Source organism: Pavona decussata, unplaced genomic scaffold (assembly GCF_977016875.1).
Source record: "Pavona decussata unplaced genomic scaffold, jaPavDecu1.1 SCAFFOLD_229, whole genome shotgun sequence".
Lineage (NCBI taxonomy): Eukaryota > Metazoa > Cnidaria > Anthozoa > Scleractinia > Agariciidae > Pavona > Pavona decussata.
The window spans coordinates 892,660-914,657 of NW_028145634.1; the positions used below are offsets into that span (position 1 = coordinate 892,660).

At 38.8% G+C, this 21,998-nt stretch overlaps 1 protein-coding gene across 2 annotated transcripts; it reads right to left on the reverse strand.

Moving 5' to 3' along the window:
* Positions 1 to 1,984: 1,984 nt before the first annotated feature.
* LOC146458768 (uncharacterized) lies at positions 1,985 to 21,654 on the reverse strand. 2 transcript variants are annotated; one of them, XM_085090361.1, is made up of 12 exons: positions 21,406 to 21,654; positions 20,060 to 20,978; positions 18,658 to 18,793; positions 15,978 to 16,182; positions 13,423 to 13,646; positions 12,888 to 13,108; positions 12,623 to 12,778; positions 8,851 to 9,043; positions 7,417 to 7,657; positions 6,643 to 6,894; positions 5,806 to 5,939; positions 1,985 to 3,500 (listed from the first exon to the last, which is right to left on the reverse strand). In XM_085090361.1, exons 1-12 carry the CDS (start codon positions 21,476 to 21,478, stop codon positions 2,703 to 2,705), a joined length of 3,552 nt encoding a protein of 1,183 aa, XP_084946487.1. In that variant the 5' UTR covers positions 21,479 to 21,654; the 3' UTR covers positions 1,985 to 2,702. The 2 variants fall into 2 exon arrangements, with proteins under 2 accessions (XP_084946487.1, XP_084946488.1); XM_085090362.1 differs by lacking the exon at positions 21,406 to 21,654 and adding an exon at positions 21,152 to 21,170.
* Between the last annotated feature and the right edge of the window lie 344 nt (positions 21,655 to 21,998).

Consider the following 21,998-nt stretch of genomic DNA (forward strand, 5'->3'; position numbering starts at 1 on the left):
GTGGTTGATCCAAGAGGTATTTCAGAGCTCTCTACAGTGGATCGAACATCACCTCTCAAACCACAAGTCCCTACCATTCTATCTTTGTCTACGATTAATTATTTAAATGAAACAGTGTCTAGATCATTAACGCCACACCGCGAACAGGACAATCTTGTGGTTCCCGCCTCATCGCGTAACTTCGTTCAGCCAAATGGTTCTGCAACTTCGCAACCAGTCATCTGTCAAGTGACAAACAGCTTAGTTGGATAACCCTGCCTGTGGAATTGCTGGTGTTATCATCGGTGTCACCTACAGGTACCACAGTCACAAGTTCGTCATCTGTACCTGTAGTTCAGTCCTGGGAATTGCAGCGCACTACTGGATGCTTGTTAAGTAGGGATTTCAAACCCCTGTTTGTTGATTATGTAGTATCCAGTTTTAACTCGTCACAGACATTGTATGGACAGCCTGTTAGGGTCTGTTAGAGAATCGTGGTCTTCCGCTTGGCAGATGCCACAAGCTCAGACATCACAAAATGTGACATTGAACACAACACCAGTACAGCAGGCACAGCATTTCGACAGTGGAAAGGAAATGGTGAATACACTGAGGCAAGTGGTTACCTCGCCAAAAGTCGAGTATCTCAACTTTGATGGAGATCCACTCAGATACGTGTGACGTTTATTCATAACTTCTCCATTTGCTAGCACCAGAATGTCAATATCTTGAAGGTGAGGCTAGCGAGCAAGGTCATAATTCATAACTTATTTGGAACAGGACGACCCTGATGACTCTAGGCCACTACAACCACTACGTGGTGGAAGTTGAAGAGAGCGTTTCCTTGCGTGTTGCGTTACAAGAAATTTGTCAAGATCAACGTTTGTAACCGGAATATAGATGGTATACAGAAGAGAAGACATAGTTGGAAACCTAGCCATACTTGAGCTGCAGAGGGCTGAGGAGGAAATTGTTCGACAGGTCCAGAAAGCGACCTTTCGAAAGGTGTTTGAGGCATTTAGCAACATCTCGCCTGGTGCAAGCGAACGGTTAATGAAGATGGAAAGTAGGCCCCTTGATCTTCAAATTGGATCCAAAGTTAAGAAATGGGTTGCTGTCTGTTGGTGAGAGATTAAATACTGCTCCCGTAGATGAAGATTTTAAGTATCCTTACATCCTGCCCAATGATCACCACGTGACAGAGCTAATCATCTAGGACAACCATAGGAGTGTGGGCCATATGGGCCAGGAATTTGTTTTATTACTTTTAAGGGAAAGGGTTTGGATTTTAAAGGAACGCTCTACAGTGCGACGTGTATTGAAAAGGTGTGTTAATTGTCAAGAGAGGAAGGCATCCACCGGACAGCAGTTCATGGCAAAGTTACATGAAGACAGGATTACCCCTCACAAACCTCCCTTAACATATGTCGGCTTGGAGTTTTTTGGCCCCATAGCAGTAAAGCAGGGAAGAAGTACAGTCAAGAGATATGGATGCATTTTCACGTACTTGACGGTCCGTTACCATACACATAGAGGTTTCAAACACCTTGAATACAGATTCCATGATTAACGCATTGAGAAGATTCATTTGCCTAAGAGGATGCCCCAAGAAAATTAGGAGCGGCTGTGGAACAAACTTCACTAAAGCGGACAACGAGTTGAAAGAAACGATTGAGGAATGGAATAAGCAAAGGATCGATGGATTCTGTGCCCAAGGAGGACTTCAGTGGATCTTCAATCCTCCTGGATGATTATCTATCTACCAGCGACTATCTATCTACCATCTTGTATCCAACGCCCGCTCGTGGAATAATTGTCAATTATGGCATTTGCACAATTGGAAGATGTGAAGGTAAGTTTTGGGGAACTCTTCGAATTTTATCGACAATGCCAATCTGGGGGGAATACTCGGTGGCTGTGAAGGGTAACCAGGATCTGCCACAACAATCCACAGCCTCCGGAGACATTGTTTGCGTTCAACAGTCCAGAACATAGACAAAGCATATTTAACAAAGCACTTGTATTTATGACAAACTACAGAGGCAACGCGATTAGGTAATTACCTACCACAACGTTTTCTTATGCGCTCTTTGAAATACAATTGGTGGAAACGGAATTTAGCTCGTACAACATTAATAACTTTCAAAAGAATACAAAAGAATTTGTCAATCAATGAAATTATTGAATATTTACCAGCTTTATACATACTTTTAAAACAGCACTTTTATGTCTTAATATTTCATTGATAAATTACCTACAACATTTAATGATTATCTCACAAAGAATGAATATTATGAAAATTACAATACACGGTCAGCGTCCAATATACACACAGACTATCAAAGAACAAATTATGGTAAATTATCTGTCATATACAGAGGAGCACAACTATGGAACAGTCTACCGGAAAATCTAAGAAAACAAAACTCTTGCAGTTCATACAAAGACTTGATTAAGATATAAAAACAGCAGCATTTACATTACAAATACATAACTTTTAGGATGGAAAATGTAACTTGTAAAAAGCCCTATTAATTGTAATTGTTTTATTAGTAATAAACAATGTCTGGGAATCTTCTTTGAAAAGCTCAGTAGAGCTTGCAAAGATCTCCTGCATCTTAATGTAATAGTTGTACAAAGTAAGAAATGATTGGCGAATAAAGTTTGTTAATTCCTCTCAAAAAACGTGTTGCTGATGAGCAGTGTAAAGGCTTTTTGTGAAATCATTTTTGCCATGCACCGAGAGTGCTAGTTATTTTCTTGGTTATCTGCTGTTGGCGTTTCAGAATAGGATGGTTCTCTAGCTTGTACTTGACGAGAAAGTCAAAAGTACTTCTGTCAAGTTGCTCTTGTAAATCCTTTTCGAGAATCTCACAAATTTGCTTGCCTCCCTCGAGACATCTTTGTGCTTCATTTATGTTTCCTCGATCTTGGTACATTATGTACAGTTTTTGTAAAGTGAGTGCAACCATCGGGTGATTATTGCCAAAAATATTCCGATAAATTTCTTCTGCGTATTTTAAGGACTCCTTCTGCGGGTCATTCAACCGGAGCTTACCCTCAGCGTCACTTCTTATCAGCAAAAAATCAGCTGTTAGGTAATGTCCAATTCCTTGCTTTTGATAGCAATCTTTCCGAATTATATTGAGAGCGTCACAGATTTGGTTATAGGCGATCTGGTAGTTGCCCATAATAACGTTCAGCCGTGCTTGCTCCTTCTTTATCAAAGCATATTGTTGATTCTCGCTTCCAAGGGACGTTTTCATTATTTCTTCTGCCCTAAGGAGATCAGACTGTGTCGTTAACTTTATCTTTTCAACGCCTTCCTCATTCGACGGCCACTTGATTTCAAAACTGTCCAGATCGATTTCGGTTTTCTTTCGAAGAAATGCGGCGAACTCGGGATGGTTCTTTTTATCATCTGGAAAACCAATCTCAACCTCCATTAGACATTCTTTTGCCTTATCGAAGAAACCAATCTTAGAGCATGCGTATGCAACTCTTACTGCACATTTCCTCACCTACGAAAAAAGATAAAACGAAACTTTATCTATAAAGCAGCAAGTTGATTCAATAATCGATATTGTAACTGTCGACTAAATCTAAAGTTTATCTTTTCTAAATTTGGATGACATGACCAATTCCTTACGTCCTAGTTGAAGCGAAGAGGGATGAGGTTAGATTAGATAATCAAGGCAGGCGGAAATAACAACAAACATTTTTGCTCTTTGAGCAGGCCCTTATATAGGATGTTGGGCTATCCCATATCCCTGCAATTTATACCTTATCGCCAGAACTTATAATTAATTCTAAGCCATTATTTTTTAAACTGGGTTACCCCTTATAGCTATAATTATTTTTAGTTATCCTTTATCCTTTATCCGCCGACCAGTTAGCTCAGTTGGTAGTGCACCGGATTATCGTGCGGGTTCAAACCCCGGCCGGACCAACACTGAAGGTCTTTAAATAACTGAGGAGAAAGTGCTGCCTTTGCTCTGACATCTGCAAATGGTTAGACTTTCTAGTCTTTCTACTCCCAACTCTCATGGTTGGTTGGGGAATGCGGTTAGGTGGTGGGTTTACCTAGCAGGGGACCTAGTGTTCTATTGTATACCCACCTGCCTCAGGGCGAATTTGCAATTAATTGAAAGTTATCTTTTATCCCTAAAACACCTTACACTCTTTGAAAGCATAGAAAGATACAGTCGAAGCTCTCCTTGCGACCGCTCTCTTAGGTGACCAGATCTAGTTACGACCGACACTATGAAACCCTGTTTTAACTTTCACCCCTGAAATCCTCTGATTAAAAGGTCCCGTAAGCGACTGCGACCACTTTTACTAGTTACCAAGAAGTTTTTTTGCTTTATTTGTAAGTTCGTATAAGCGACCACTCAAAGAGTTTGATGTACTGTACCTAGAATTCAACACTTCAATGAAAGTTTACAATTCTCGATCTCAAACAATCATCTATTAAGAACTATTTCATCAAGTCCTAGAGTCAAAATGTTGTCATGTGAAACTTCGACGTTCAATTTGTACTTTATATAGAGTAAACTAATATAACGCATTCTGACACATTATTACTCTAGTAACGCATCAGCACTTTGTTGATAGCTGTTGTGCAGTACTGTACACATACATGAGACATTGCAATCATCTGAGTAAACGTTTAAAAGGTTTTAATCTCAGTAGACGCGTCACGTTTACTTTTGCCAGCCGCGTCTGAAAAAAAAAGTCCCCTGCGCGACCAGCCTCTACTGTTTCAGTGATTGCTCTCTTACGAGAGCTTATTCCCTTAAGGCCCGTTTAAACGCTTCGACATTTGACCAACATTCGTTCATCGTTCATTCGATCTTGGGAAATGTTGGTCATATATTGAACAGAGTGCTCAAATGGCTTCCAGAACGAAGGAAATGTTGAATCGATGTTGAATGATAAGTTTAAACCAATTTAAACCAACCTTTTGCACTTGCTGGTCACATGGTATAAGTGCCATACTGGATGGCAAAAAAGCGTGGCATCCTCCACTGGGACATCGAGAACAAAGCAATCAAGTCAAGCTTGACAGGTTGGAATTCCTTTGTGCTCGGATCTACTACAATTCTTTTGTCATCCAGTATGCCGGATTTTGTACCATGTGACCAGTTAGTGCAAAAGGCCCATTAACATGCTATCAACCTTTTTTTACACTTTCAACAATGTTGAACGACCTGTTTAATCGCCCCTAACACTTGGTTCAACAAAGTGTTCTAGAAAATGTTGAAACCGTTTAAACGGGCCTTTAGCGACCAGCTCTAGTTTAGACCACTTTTCCAAATCCTGAGATGGATCACTTACGAAAGCTTCGACTGTACAAAAAAGACACCGTTAAATGTCTTTAACTATTCTGTAACAATGTAACGGAATCGTGCATAGGAAGTACAGAATAAAAAGTATCAACGAAATTTGTGAAGCAGCTATTTCAAATAAAGTGAGGAATAAAATCTGCAACCCTGGACAAAACGACTGTGACACCCAGGCGCGTTACATCCTCCCCCTCCCACCGTAGCAAAGTTGACAATAAAAAACTTTTGGTAATCCCCGGGGGCCCCCGGGTGGTAATCCAAGCAAAAACGCGTTTTCATTGTTCAAGACTTTGATTCAGGGGGGAAGGGTGCTTGGGCTTGTTCCGTCAAGTGTCTCGCAGATATTTGTCTGCGGCTGTGGCTTGAACAGGATTGAAAAACAAAAGTTAGAACTTTTACCCGTGAAATGTGCGACAAACCTCATGTCTAAAATGTTACCTTTACTAGGTTGTTTTCGCAAGGTTATGTAGTCAAAACGTACCTCTCTATGGATCATGGTCGTTGTATAAGTCTTCTTGTATATTTGCAACGCAGAGTTGGCTATCTCAGCACTTCTAATCGTCTCTCCAAGTATCAAGCAAGCTTTGCTCAGCCTTTTCAGTGAGTTGGCCTTTTCTATAAGTCAACAAAATGTCATGGTGACAGAGGTGCCTGAAGTATTGACAATTCTAAATTACTAGATTAAAAATTACTTATGCCATCTTTAGATCATTAGTCTGATAACAATACCATTACAGAGTGACTAAAAATGCATGATAACAGAAAGAACTTAATTGATCAATTTGGTTCAATTATTGTTTTCGTAAATATAAATATTGTTTTCTGTTTTATCAGAATCTCAATTTTTTATAAAACGAGCAAAAGTGAACTGGTTTGCACAATTATAAGACCTGTTCAAGTGTTCGAAAGACTGATGATTTGTTTCAATGCCAACGAAAGGAAGTTTAAAATAGTGGATGTTACCACTATTCATGTTGATAAAACCAGATATTCGTCTCCAAAACCCCACCGGCGCAGCATGCACGAAACTAACCCCTTGTCAATTATTATTGTTAGTAGCATGTGGTTAACGTTTAACTAAACATGGGTGGCGTTTCAGGGTCCCTGAGAGCTTACTGAGATCTGAAGAAGGGACTTAAAGGTACTGGTCAAGGGTGGGTTTCAACACTGTTTTATAAGTCCAGTGTTTTTTTTTTCTTATGGTGCTTTATTTCGCAGTTCCAGGAAGTAGTGCAGTTTAATCGTTTGTAAATATACTCAAACAACAAAGGCATAAAACTAAAGACCTATTCTTGTTCTTAAAACCGAGGCAAATTACCTGGGTGCGAAGGAGAATAATTGGTTTTCATTATTTCCACAGCTCTTTCCAGCATCTCCTTTCCTTCTCGCACCCTCAACATTTGCTGATAGACATACGCTAGGTAATTGAGAGTGGCGGCAACAGTTCGATGGTTTCCACCATGGAGCGCAGTGTTAATTTCCAGTGCTCTGGTTAGGTTCTTCTCGGCTTCCTCAACATTCCCCACATCACTTTTTGCGTGGCCAAGGTTCAGCAGTGCAGTCGCTATGGCTGTTCATGATAAAAATAATTAATAGTGCCATTGTCCCCGACTTCTTTGATCACAACCATTAAACTTTGAGGTTTTAGTATTTTATTCCCTAGTCAGTTTCTGTAATGGTGATGGGACGTGGTGAAGGGCCACTAATTTAGAGTATGGGTGTTCCTTAATTTTGTATCATGCACTCCTAGCTAGAGTCTAGGAAGATAAAATGTATATTTAACTATTATTTCACGCGCGTGTTGGCTATCTATCATCTCATATCCAACAAGCGCGAGTGGCACAATTGTTTTATCAAAAACAATCAAAAAATATTGCTAGATTTTGATGATTTCGCTTTGCAAGAACAATAAGAAGCCAATTTAATGGTCGCTATTTTTCGGGCATGGTATAAAGGCTCATATACCATGGCCGCTAAGCCAACCAAATTGCTCGAATTGCATTATACAATGATCCAGTTTTTAGTAATAACTAATATATAGACCCAGAGTTTTTTTTATACCGTAAACCGCTAATGTATTCCGTCAACTTACCTGGATGTTCTTTGGACCCGAATTGTTCATCCGTAATTTTTGAGGCCTCCTCTGCAAATTTTAAACTGTTGGTTGAATCGCCTTTATAGCGGTAAGCGACACTCATTTTTGAAAAGATCACAGCCCGGGAAATGTTGTCGTATCCAATCATTTCGTTTGCTTCCTCCAGAGATGCTATGCTTTCGTCTAGTTTGTCCATGCTCCTTTGAACTGAGGCTAGGCGGCTCAGTGTTACACCAACCTGAATGAATGAATGAATGAATGAATGAATGAATGAATGAATGAATGAATGAATGAATGAATGAATGAATGAATGAATGAATGAATGAATGAGTGAGTGAGTGAGTGAGTGAGTGAGTGAGTGAGTGAGTGAGTGAGTGAGTGAGTGAGTGAGTGAGTGAGTGAGTGAGTGAGTGAGTGAGTGAGTGAGTGAGTGAGTGAGTGAGTGAGTGAGTGAGTGAGTGAGTGAGTGAGTGAGTGAGTGAGTGAGTGAGTGAGTGAGTGAGTGAGTGAGTGAGTGAGTGAGTGAGTGAGTGAATGAATGAATGAATGAATGAATGAATGAATGAATGAATGAATGAATGAATGAATGAATGAATGAATGAATGAATGTTTATTTCCCACAATTATAAATAACGTAATAAGTACATATTGCAATTTACATTGAAGTCGGGAGGAAGACCAAAGAAACCCTCACGGGCTTTTACAAAGTAGTCCCACTTTGATTCAAATTACATTTTTAAGCTAAATTAATCAGGATATCAGGTTTGGTGTACAAATAACAGTTATAATAAAAGGTGTAAGTAAAATTATGTAAGTTAACGCCTATATCATAATCATTGAAAGAGAAGGAATTGCTTCTTTTTCTTTTTGAAAACATGTATAGAAAGAGATCGTTTTATTTCTAGAGGAGTTTTGTTCCATGTACCAACTGTCTTACTTCTTAAAGAGTATTTTCCATAGTTAGTCCGGTTAAAACACTTAAGTAGATGTTTTGAATTCCTGGTATTATAACCATGGACTTGGGGGTTTTCAATGCAGAGGTCACTGAAATAGGTGGGTAACGATTTACTGATAAGGGTTTTATCATTTACGACGGCATAGCCTTTTACGACGCAAGATTTTCTTAACAAACAACTGGCGCTGCAAGAATTGTAGTAACTAACAGCTGTAGTGGCGGTTTCACACCCTCCACAACTTAGCTGTTAGATTAATTCCTCATAGGAAATGTTACTATTTTTGCAATCTCCTTATACACTTATTTTTAATTCACACAGCATCTTTGGAAATAACACATTTTACACAACAAAACCTATCTTTACCGCAGAAAAGACAAAAAAAACCCCAGATATATAAACGTAATAATATTTGAATAAAAGTTGTTTTATTATTGTCGTCATCATCATCATCATCATCATCATCATTATTTTTTACCCTTAGTCTGTTCGGGGAATCCGCCGCTCTAAAGATTTTCAGAGCCTCTTTCAGGTAGCCTTCGGCTTTATCATACTGTCCAAGGTAACGGTAGGAGGATCCCAATGCACTAAGGGTGTAGCCATATTCTTGTTTGAGGCTGGTGTCGCCTAGGCCTTCATCGTAGATCATAAGCGCTCTCTTGATGAGGTCACTGAATTATAAAATATAATCTATATACAGTCAAAAATATAATCTATATACAGTCAAACCTCTTTATTACGGACACTAAGGGGACAGGAATAAGTGTCCGTATTATAGAGGTGTCCGTTTTAGAGAGGTAGGCTTTGTATGGATTTCGGTCTCTCAGGTACCAAGTGAACTGTCCGTAATAGAGAGGTGTCCGTATTATAAAGGTGTCCGTAAGGAGAGGTTTCACTGTAACAAGATTTAACAGACTAACTTGTCTTCTTTAGACTGGTTATAAAATGAGATAATCAAACATTACAAGGTTAGTGTAATCCTCAAGAAGTGTCACACAAATTTAAGGCACCACACTAATTTAAGGTGATTTGCTAGAAAAACTAATGGTTGTCGTAAAAAAGTTTCTCAAACTTTCAATGATTGCTAAGTAGTATGTATTATTTCAAAAGCTGCAATAAAACGAATAGGTCACCGTGCCGGCGAAACAGCTGCGATCCCCTCAAGTTAGCCCATAATTGCTTTCAATATTCACTTTCATAAGTCCATTTGATCAGTTCTTGTCATGTCTGGTGGAAACAAGCATTACATTGATATGCAGAACGTATGCATAAAATTCTTGGTAGGCAAGTACAATAGGAATCGTCTCCCTTTCCAACAGTACACAAAGACGAAATCGACGATTTTCACGAACACCTTAACAGACAGAAAGCCGACGGACAGTCTACTAAGGAGATCGAGGAAAATGCTAGACTGCTTTGCTACCCGTGACAACAATAACAAACTAAGCACTACGGTTTACAGAAAACCTACATATACTGACAGGCTACTAGGCCAGCCATCCGACAACCCTACTTCGCACAAAGTAACGACTATACAGACCTTGACAAGGCGAGCGCAACTGATTTGTGACTCACCTGACAGTTTTGCAGACGAAACCCAGTACTTAGACAACGTTTTCAACAAGAACAACTATAACAAGGACTTTGTTAGACGTGACACTTACAAGAACACTGAACCTAACGTCACAAACAGCCACGCGACTCTTGTCACTACTGCGACTATACCGTTATCAAAGGCACTTCTGAAACTATCGCACGGATTCTACAGCACTACAACATCCGTGTAGCTTACAAACCTATCACCACTTTGCGACAACTACTGATGAACGTAAAGGACAGAGACGAACCGAACAACAGACAAGGAGCAGTTTACAAGATCAAATGCTGCGACTGCCAGTGTAGCCGCTGCTAATCACTCAGCTCTCTACTTTCACTTTATTCGATATTTTCACCATTTCAAAGTAACTCATCCCGACGGTAAACAAATCCGTACCAGAACGGTTCTTGAAATACAAAGATTAAATAAAAGATGTTAAAAATAATACTACAAGTAAACGACATGGAATGAGCAACTGAGAAACAATAGAAAACGAACGACTAACACAAGAACGTACCTTATCGGTGATTCTACAGAGAATTAATCAAGACGGGAAGAACGGCGAGACACAACTATACAAAACTGAAAATGATGCGCACACTGAAAACTTATGCAAGAAAACTGGCTAAAAAAGGGTAAAAAGGGGTGACAGAAAGGCTATTTACAGACATAATGAACTATAAAGGTGTGGGGGCGAAAGGTATGAAAGATGTAACACACACAAATAAAACAAAAGTAAGTGAAAATTAGTCGCGCAGAAAAATAAAATAAAAAGCTATAACTCGCTGTAACAGCCAGGCTACTTATATTGGTGAGACCGGCAGAAATTTAAACGTACGACTGACTGAACACAAACGAGCAACTAGAAATGGTGATATCAACAATCACATTGCTGAACACCATTTACAAACGAACCAGAGAATCAACTGGTGCTCCGCCAAGTGCGTTACCTACAGTACAAACAACTCCTGACTCTGGAAAGCTGGTTTACTGAGTAGAACAAACGCCACTCAACCGTTGCCTAAAACCACCTTACAAACGACTTATTGGCAACATCAACAAAACAGACAAATAATCAAATTTTTACTAACTATAGGCCAAAGGACTTTTGACAAACACGCACAAATCGCACAAATCACCTTTTACAGTCTTCACACTGTTCACAGCCAATAACGTCACGGCTTACTGACAAACGACCAATAACATCTCGAATTCGTTGACCAATCAGATCAACAACCAGAGACATTTATACCATCTACTGACGTTGCACAATTTGCTTGACTCTGAAGATGTCTTCCGCTCAGGTTGTCGAAACGTCAGCCAAAGTCACCTCAAACAATCCTTTTTAAGACTACACTCACCCGGATGATCATAATTTTCGTACTTAAACTTTATTTCTTTATCAGATTCTTTATCAGATCAGCCAGCTCCAAATTGACTAAGCTTATTTTGCCTATCTGCAGGAGTCCTTATTCCTTATTTACCCATTCATGGGCTACGGCCACTTGTGAAACAAAAGAGAATTCGGCCAGAACAGAGCCACGATCTCTACATCTGGAACTCACGTGCGGTCAATAACATCAGTTCATTTCAACAAAATTATATTTAACAAGACTTACAGTCGAACCAGGTCAAGCGTACCCCCCTAGACTCTATTAATGGATCGATTATTTGAAAATTGAACCCATTAGTCGTTTCATAGAATGCATTCATTTATTCATTGTTAACGCGGATCAGTGATCAAATTAAAATTCTCAGAACACAGATCCGCGCTAACAGTAAAAGCAATAGCCTGTAAAATTCAAAACTACAGTACATTTGAAACAGCTCGTTCGTTCAAACTGTTCCTGCATGTTGTTGACACATTCATATAATTCGTTATGCAAATTTGGTCATGGCAAGAGCACAAAGTCAAGCGCTTGCAATTTGCAAATGAGTCGGGCTGAAAAATTCCAATTTATCTTTCATGTATAGCATTACCTACCTTGTAGCATGAAAAAGTTTGGTATATATTATTATTTCACCAGACTGTCCATTATACGTCGACGAATCAAATAGCGCAACACATGTGCTGCCATTGCCGAAGGTCAACTGAAATGAACATCTTTCACTGTGAGTTCGCATACTTTTCGCTAAATTAATTTGCATATACCTCAAAAAGAGAACCGTTTATTATAATAAAACGCTTCCAGTCCTTTTTCATTTTTGTTTTTGAATAACTAACGGAAAAAACGCAAGTTTACAAACGTAAAATGTTCATTTAGTGATCATTAGTGAGTCTAAATTTACGCGACAGGACCCACCGTGCCCAGTTTAAAATGGCGAATTTTCTTTCTGACAGTACGCGTTGACTGCTGTAAATCACGAGAAATCTGCTTTTTGGAAAATCCACTTTTATATAAATCAAGAATTGCCGCTCTGAATATATTGAGAGGGGTTTTTCCCGCGGGCTTTCTTTTTTTCTGGTTTCATGCATATTTTGTACCCTGGTTCGTATAATCCAATCAGAAATCTAATTTTGATTTGAATACTTGAAACGACTAACGGGTTCAATTTTCAAATAATAGATTCATTAATAGAATCTAGGGGGGTACGTTTGACCTGGTTCGACTGTAAAGACAGCCAGTGAAGTAAAACTGTTTGATATACTTACATAGCCTCGTCGTGTCTGCCGATTTCGTTTAGCACATTTCCGAGACCTCTGAGGGTGAAAGCAATTTGTGGGTGGGATTTACCTTCGAACAGTCGCTCTTTAATTTCTAACGCCTTTCTTAGACACACCTCCCCTTTCAAGGGGTCTCCAAGATGCCTGGAAGAGGAGATGGCAGCTTAATATCTTTCTAATAAGGAATAACAGTTTCCACAAAACACTTATCGATCAACTCGTTTCTTGTTCTATACTTAAATGGTATGTATACCTGTTACTGTAAGCCTCTCCGAGGTAGTGAAGCAAGTTGGCCACATCAAGCTGCACATTCTCTGGGCCTCTGTAATCGTTGTATCGGGCCAAAGCAATCTCCAGATTTTTTGTTCCTTCTTCGGACTCACCAAAGAAAAGTAAGCTTCCGCCAAGGGATACATATCCATCTGCCATGACAACAGGATCTATGTCTTGGTCTACTTCCAATTTCTTGCTTAACTATAAAAAAAATTGTTTCATCGTGGTTTCGATATTCATTAATTCGTTCGTTTATAGTTCATGCATATAAACCTAAGAAAAATGTAATGTGCTACTACCAGGAGAATAATTTCAGGAAATATTACAACATATAATTTGTTATTATCACCCGGAGGCAGTCTTAGATAGTGATGAAGAGGAGCTCAACATAAGGCATTTGTTCTTAAAGCACAAGAAATATCACACGTCAACTGGTTTCATTTCCTTAAGGACGCAACCTTGTGACTAGGACGAAAAGATAACGCAATAAAACATTTCCGCAATCAGGTCATTACCTCTACAGATTCTTTCAAATGAGGCAATATGAAACGCAGCATGGTCTTGTCCTTGTCCCTTCTGTGTTGTAATGCGGTTTTGCATCCACTGCTGAGGCATTTAATGACTAGAGAGACATCATCAGGTAGCAATGTGGAACGATTATTCGGGATAATCCTTTGATTTTTGAATTTGCCAAACTGCCTCTCAAGCTGGCTAAAAAAGCCAGGGGCTGATGACACTTCTGAAATTAAATCAACAGCACAAGTTCAAGTTTCAAGTCAAGTTTTATTAAGCACAAAATTGTATCATGTAGAAAACTCAAGGACTATAAACGCGAAATATTTTAAGAGAACAGAATCGACAAGAAATTTTTGAAAATAACACACTACTCTGTCATGTTGATGAGCTACCCTTAATCACCTTTTATTTTCTCGCAACATTAAAGAACGATGCTAATACAGAGGTATTTTTGTACAGTTTCTGACTACGTGGAAACAGCATATCTTAGAAAGGGTAATTGGAATCTAAACAGAAATTAGGGAAAACCATGCAGTTTTCAGAGATAACTATGCAGTATTAATTCTAAAAAAACTTTAAATCAGTACAAAGCAATTTATGTCATTTTCCACCAAATTTAAAGGTTAATTATCTCTGTAAAATATATCGCCAGCACCAATTTTCTTTTTGGCATTCGACTGGCACTTTTCCAAAATCTTCTTTGCCTGCAAAGTCATGCGTGTTTCTCGGAACTGATCGGGAGATGAGTAGAACATTTGGACAGTAACAAAAAGAAAACGTCGTCAACACGCTTTTTCTTTAGTTTTGTAAGTGGGCTCATCGGATATTGCTGATTTTCTACAGTTCGGGAATTGTAAACCACTGAAAATAAAAGACATAACTTGCTTAACTCTTTCGGTTTCCAACCTATAAATAAGTGTATTTGCCTGTATATGGCAAGAATATAAATGAATTGCGGCTTTAGGATTTGAGAGCTTTCAGAGGAAGCGAGAGAAAAGAAAAGTTAATTGTAATTCCATAACAAGGATTCGTCTTGGTAAAATATTAGAAACATTCTCTGGTTGAAAATTTTAAAAGTAATTTTTAAGCTTTTGAAAACAATAACAGTGATGAGAGGAGCGCTAAAAACGCTAATGTTGAAGTGCCTATGAAGTAAAAAACAAGTTTAGCTTATTTGAAAGACCTTTCAAAATAACTAGGAGTGAATTTCTGTAAAAAGCACTTTTTGTTATATAAGACCATCTGAAGAAGCAACACAAAGATTTTGAAGGCTTAAAAAGCTCTCAAATATCTGGCAGTGCAAATACCTTAATCTTTTTTGTAATACCTTCTCTCATTGCAAAGATTTTCAAGTTAAACGTTCACAAGTTATGACGTCATAGGTGGTTACATTGTGGGAGCAAATCAAAAAATATGTCTGGAAATATTGCATTAATGTAGCTCACACTTGGCACCAGTAATGTAACTTGAGAAAGACAAAGTAATGCGTTTTGTGATGTTACCATGACAACAGTCTTGCCTCCAGATCTATTTGATATGGGAACGACGCTCCCCTTTTTTGGGCTTGATGAGAAGACTAATATAAGCATAATATAGGCATTGCGTCTGTTTAAAACAGGACCATCTCTTTTGTATTATAGAGTCACAAATGGCACTGTTTGGTTCAAAGCAGGAAGGGACTGGAGCCAAGAAGGTTGCCATAGCGACATCACAATATAAACCACCTGGGTCTTTATTGAGGCACAATACACTGGTGCCAAGTTTCAATTACCTAAGCCCATCTTTTTCATAGATATAAATGATTTTGTGATTTGTTTCCATGCTGTAACACTTATGACGCCATCATTTTCTCATTTGCATAATAAAAAACTTGAATATTTCTGGAGAGAAGATATCGCAAAACTAAAAACACCATCCTTCCTTATTTTAAAAGCCCTTTCAAATAAGCTTAACTTGTTTTTTACTTCATAGGCACTTTAATTGGCGGTTTAAAAAAATGCTATATTGTAAGTTGCAGAAGTGGGAATGAATTATTGCCGACGTTAATAGTGTTTGTGGTGTGTGGCATTCAAGGTATTTCGAATGCAATAAATTCTTTTCGCTCTGTTCCTTTGGTTCTGTTCACGGCTTCTGAAATTGGAACCTCACATTTCTGACGGATTCTTTCATTCTGGGCCCGGTTGTTAGAAAGCGGATTAACGCTTATCCCCGATTAAAAGTTAACCGAGTTTTTTTATCTCGATCTTTAAAATGTTTTTCAAAAGATAGTTTTAAGTTAATGGTAACGAGAAGTCTAGGTCAAATTTAAGGGACTAAAATATTTTGGAAGAATCTTTTACTGATTAGCAATCAAAGTCGAATCAAAGTTCACTTTAAACCAGGATTAGCTTAATCGAGCTTTGAACAACTGTGCCCTGCTTAATTATTTCAATTAATTTTTTTCAGTGTAAATCGCCCAAGTCACAAAAAAGCGGTTTTTTGTAGTAAGGAAGGAATGCAAAGGAAAGTGGAGTAACATTGGAGTTTTATAGGCTAGATTTTCTACTCATCTTACCACATGGCGATGGCTCTTTTCTGCAAAGTACGTCTTTTAGTGTGCGAAACTTCCGCGAGTGCATCGAAACCACTTTCATGCCATCCCACAGAGAGATCTCTGCAAATGTGCTGTGGTTTACGGCTTCTGTTGCCTCTGGAAAACAAATCTCCAGAAATCGTAAAGGCAAGTGTTCACGTGAACAGCAGGCCAAAAACTTGAGAATCTGTGGTGATAACAAATATGTTAGATTTGATGACAATTTTTTGCCTATACTTAGCGCCAGGTGAAGTGCCTCAAGGGTTTAAGACATTTTCGTCCATATCTTAAAAACAGGTGGAAGAAGTAATCCTCAATCCTACTCAGCATCTGCAAGTATAATACTTATTCGTTTGCAATCCTCTGTATATCAATACGTTGAGAAACCATCGTCAAACCCTTGAGGATAGTAGTGACGAGCAATTGCTGGAAGCTGTTCCTTCTTTTAGGAAAGCTACACAAAATAGTTATTTCCAGGACGTAAGAAATTTCTTTTTCGAACGAAAGTATGCGTGCGTCTTGACAAAAAACTAAGTAGTTAGCAATCCGTTCCGATTTAAAATAGAAATTCAGCTTTTTTCCATTCTTTTTATTTATTTTTCTTTTATTTTTCTCTTGTATATTTTATCTTGTATTTAGTATATTAAAAAAACACCCGTTCTTTAAAGAACGAATCCTAAACATTCCTGAAAGTGTGTGACATGTAAAACCACCTGGTTATGAGCAACACGTTCCCGCTTGTAACTAGTTTCTTTCTTTAGATCTCGTTCTGTGGCTGACTCGGAATTTCTTGTAAATACTTCTTGGGCGCCACTCTCCGGCTGGCTGGGAGAAATTTGTAAATATCATTTTGCGTAAGTCGGTCGCTGGTCATCAAGACTGCAGTAACGTGCCACCAATTGTAATGTTTTGATTTTTTGTGTAAGTCTTGCGCGGGTCACCAGGACCTCGCTCACGTCCCACCATGTCATTTTAAGGACTTTTTTTTACAGTTAACTTTTTTTGGCAGTTTTAATTCTGGTGTCTTTGACTCTGGAGGGGACTGTGGATAATTCCACCCACTTCCGGTATTGCTTGAACCTCTAGCATGACGTCCTGTGTCTAAAACACCGATACGTCCAACCTCTGTAACTGCCATCATTATCCTTTTGTAACCTTTGTGACGTTGATGTGAATGACGTCAGTATTATCGATTGATTCATCCCAATCAATATGGATGACGTGACGCTCTCTTACTGGTCGATTCCCATTATCGATTGAGCCCAACTAATCGATAAAAAAGCTTCATATGAGCGCATAGTATTACTTAAATGGTTTATCGGCCAAGCGTGAGGTCAAGATGGCTGGGCTAAGTTCTTTTTTTTTTGGCATTCAGGTCCATGAAAAGGCAAAAACAGAACGTGGCCAATATCCAGCCATCTTTGATCGAATAAGTTTGGTCAATAAAGGATTTATTGTATGGCCTTTACTGTTAAGTTTTATGTACGAAGAAGACATGCATTTGTTCTTCTAGGACAGAAATTCTTTACGATGTAAAAGTTATTTTTAGTGCATTAGATTAGCCTGTAATCACGGAAAACTGGACTCACTAATTAACTACTGACAAAAAGCTACAACGTTTTACAACGACTTAAAGGAAGCAAATAATTCTCGAAGAAGCAATATTCAAATGCGGGAAGATTAAGAAGCCGCCAAACTCGCCACTTTTAGCTCATCGCGCAAGGGCGTAAATAATTCAATTTACTGAAGATTTTGGGTCTCGTTTTTCTAATTCAAAACTGGAACGCGCAGAAGAAATGGTAATATCGATTTCACCAAAAATATTAATCCTGCAAACTTCAATCTAAATCAAAAACTGGCGTAAATTTCACATCGATCGGTAGCTAGGAGATGAGAGGTACGGTCTGTCAAAAACACCGTACATTACTTTTGTGGAACTTCGCTTTCACGGGAAAAGTGCAAAATAAAAGGATAAACTGGTCTGTGTGGTCAAAGTGCGGTCTAGCTCACAAACCCTCGGGGAACCTGGCTCCACCAACAACTAAAGAACACAACAGCATCGCGAAAAGTTCTACAAACCTATCTGAACGATAAAATTTGAGCGAGAGTTTTCTTGTTTGTCGCAAATTGGCATCGGTTTCCAGCATTTGCAACACTCATAGTTTAACTGATCAATAATGCCAATATTTATCGGTAGATACAACAAAAATGCTATCAAGCAAATACCTAATAAATTGGTGAACAAGTAATGGCTCTTTTCTTAGTAACAAAACTGCTTTTGTTGTAATAGGTCATACTGTTGCTTTGGTAACCTATTATGTCGAGAAAACGACAAGTGTTGCAAAGTGCTGGAAACCAGTGTCACCTCCTTAACTGGGGAAATGAAAAGTCGAAAGAAAATTCTGGAGCGGTATATCTGGTCAGAAATATACAACATGCAAATTTCTTGCCAATGTTGCCCAATCCACAGAGACGTAGGCAAAGTAACCAATTTGGAAACTGGATGACGTCCCGAAGTCTTACGTCACTAAACGTACTAATTTCTTCCGGCTTTATTTTTAAGTATTTAACTACTTTACTCAATATCTACGAAATTTTCTCTTTTTATGTTCAATCCAATGCAGCACTCTTGGTTCAAACTAATCGCACACTATCGAATTACCTCTGCTTGATTTTTGCGAGTCATTTCCAAAAGCAGCATGCATTCTTCAGGTGTTTCTGTTTCTGTCCCAGCCAAATCTCGGAAAGTAAGCTTCTCATTGGTTTCTTTCCTGAATTCCTTCAAATATGCCCCAAACCTAAAATGAACAACAACAACAACAAAAAAACAGATTAGTTCTACGAGTAACTTGAATGAAAACAACAGACTTTTACTACTTAGAACAAGGAATTATACCGCTACTTTACTTAAGCTTTAAACTGTACCTAGCAATTTTACAAATTCCATCATGTTCAGGAATAGTGACGCTAAAGAGTGTTGGTCGCCCAGGGAAGCTTAACTGTACTGGCCAATGCTGGTGACCGCCCTTGTAACACCAACGTGATAACAGGGGTATAGAGTAATACGTTAAGGTGATTCCATTTAATTGCATGCGCAGAATTTCATTTGCAAGCGCGCTAAGCGCACTTTGAAAACATGACAGGTTTTCCTTGATGATATCTAAGCTCAATCGATCGCTATTTGGGTATCTTATCTCGTTATTTTAACTTTGCTGTTATCATGTTTTATGTTGAATTGTTTTGGAAATAACTTACGACAAAAAAATGAATCATGATGAAAAATCACTCTTAAAATAAAATAGTACTGATTATTGAGAATACGCATGTAAGAAACATTTTAGGTCAATACTGTTTCATATTGTGTTTCCCTCCCAAGAATGTATATCAAATTGCTGCCAATGCTTCATGCAGTCTATCTATAACGTTTTTCAAAGTTCTGTTTTTATCTATGTAAATCATGTTCTCACCAGACATAGAAAGAACTTATTAAGATAGACACAAATTTTCAAAGTGGGCATTGTAATAAAGCAATTGTGGGATAACTTAAATGGATTGAAGCTCTTTTGCGAACATGGAGACCTATTATTTTTACTACATGCTTTGAAATGATACATGCTAGTAAAAAATCAGTCAAAATTTGAAACTACGTCTATTTTGAAGGAATCACCTAAGAAACCACTAACATGACGGCCATAGAAATGAGTAGGCATTCTTTTTAGTTTTAATCAAGATACCACTTCCTTAAGTATTATTATTTTTTTTGTTTTGTTAAAAAACGACTCTGAAGACTTAAATCTTCAAACAAATTTGTCAAACCTTTCAGTAGTGTTACCACTTTAACAGAAGGATCGCCGCCATGCCTGCGAAGTTGAGCTTGAGCCAATTTCACAGGCACAGCAGCGGTAAAGACTTGTGATATACCCTGATCTTGGTTGCCGATGTTCTCATATGCCGAGACGGTACCCATGTAGTGTCGCCGGCTCCGCCGTGGGTATGACGGCGCCATATGAGAACCGCACTTTAGAGTTTTTTGTGATCAGCTAGTTTAAGTATGGGACACTCACATGGCTATATTTTGAGGGATACGCTTTAGCATATTGACAGCTAAGTCCTTAGCGTGCATCTTGTCAGCACCAGCCGCCTTGATGCCACTTTTGCTTTCAAGAAATTTAACTGCATCGTTGTCCGTCATTTTACCAATGTAGACCTTCTCCAAACAAGAATCAATGCCCTCTTTTACATGACCACTTGGATACTGAGATGTCATTATGACCAGGCCATTTCCAAGGTTACGATCACCTGGCTGCGGCCAGTAACTCTCAAGACCAGACACGTTTTCGTTACCCACGTCTATCAGAAGCACCCATGAATCTTGCTGACTAAGCTTTTTAATAACGGCCTCGGAAATTTGCTTTAAAGCTTTTTCATCCGCATGCTTCTGAAAATGTTTGTGCGTGTACATGTGCTGTTGCCTTCCTTCTGATGTTCTGCTATGAATTTGGAGTTCCTGATTTGCAACTTCAGCCTCTTCGTTTAGACCCATCGCTTTAGCAAGGTGACGATAGCTCTCCAACATTCTCCATGTATCTGTTGCATTCACAGTCCACTTAATTGTCGGTGTTTGAAATAGAAACCTCGGTTTCCTTTTCCCAGTTCGTAACACGAAAGAATTTGTCATGCGTGATGTGTAAAGTTGGTTCATCACATTTGCTGCTGAATATTGTTTTCCATGTCCCGGTGGTCCATGCAGTATTAGAGCCTTGACACTGGATAAATTGCTTGTGCAACAAAGGGTTTTTACCTTTTTCCTTATTTCTGCATCTTCTTCTCGAACAAAGTACCCGACAAAACTCGGTATCCTTGAGACGTAATCCTTTCTCGGAAAAAAATCACGGAATTTCTTTCCTAGTCTCAAGACTTTTTCAGCTATGTCCAACCCCTCTCTCAAACGTGAAAAGTTTCGACGCATAGTTCGCTGAAGCACTGAAAGGAAAAAAGGAAAGACTATATTTCATACAATGCCAATACCACCAAGTAAAGCTAAGCAACAAGGAACACGCGAGCCAATTTGCCCGCGTCTTTTTTCGTTTCAAAATCCATGACTGGACCAGACTTAACACTTGACCCCTTGGTTTTTAAAATGACAGACGGCTTACCTCACTTTCTTAACTGTTTGACTGTAAGGTTATATTATAAAGCGACAAGATTATTTGCATTTCTTCTAAAGAATATACCATCGGCATACTCGCATCCTGAAGGTACTAATTACAGAACAGGGATACTGTGACTGATTGTCTCACCACTAAACAGGAACGTATTCGTTTCCTTTGGTCGATTTTATGACTCTTGAACCCCATTCTACACTTCAGGAGCATACGGTGCTTTACAATCAAAGAAAACACCGACTTACCAGGTGACTGCTGTATTCGAAACTGCTTCGCCGGTTCCACTTCAGTTCTAACAAAAGCACTCGATATAATCATGACTTTGCATGATTACTTTTTCCTTTTTAACTCGTGAATGCGCGTAGCGCGCGCAATGAACGAGTTATAGCGATAGCTGACTCGGTGAGCGGTAAGGGTAAAAGACGGAATGAGTTTGCGGAATGGAATGTGGAATGACGTGCGGAATGGCATAATTATGCAAAATAAGAATTGCGGAATGACATAATTATGCGAGATACGATTTATGCATAATGACTCTCAGAAATACATTAAACTGAAAAAGCGCGCCTTTTTTTGGGCGCCAATTTGCAAATACAGCCTTTTTGTAACCATTTCAACCGAAGAATGCATCACAAAAACCCAAACGATGGTATCTTCGAATTCAAACTTTTTTCCTTCGATTCTCATCGCATAGCCGTTGATGCAACATAGCAGCTTGTGGACTTTTATCGTTCGCGAGTGAACACAAGATTTGTAATACATTTGCATTTTAAAAAGAGGCTTGTTTATTTACGTAACCTGGTTTCCATTCCACACGAGTCGTCCGCCATTACGGGAG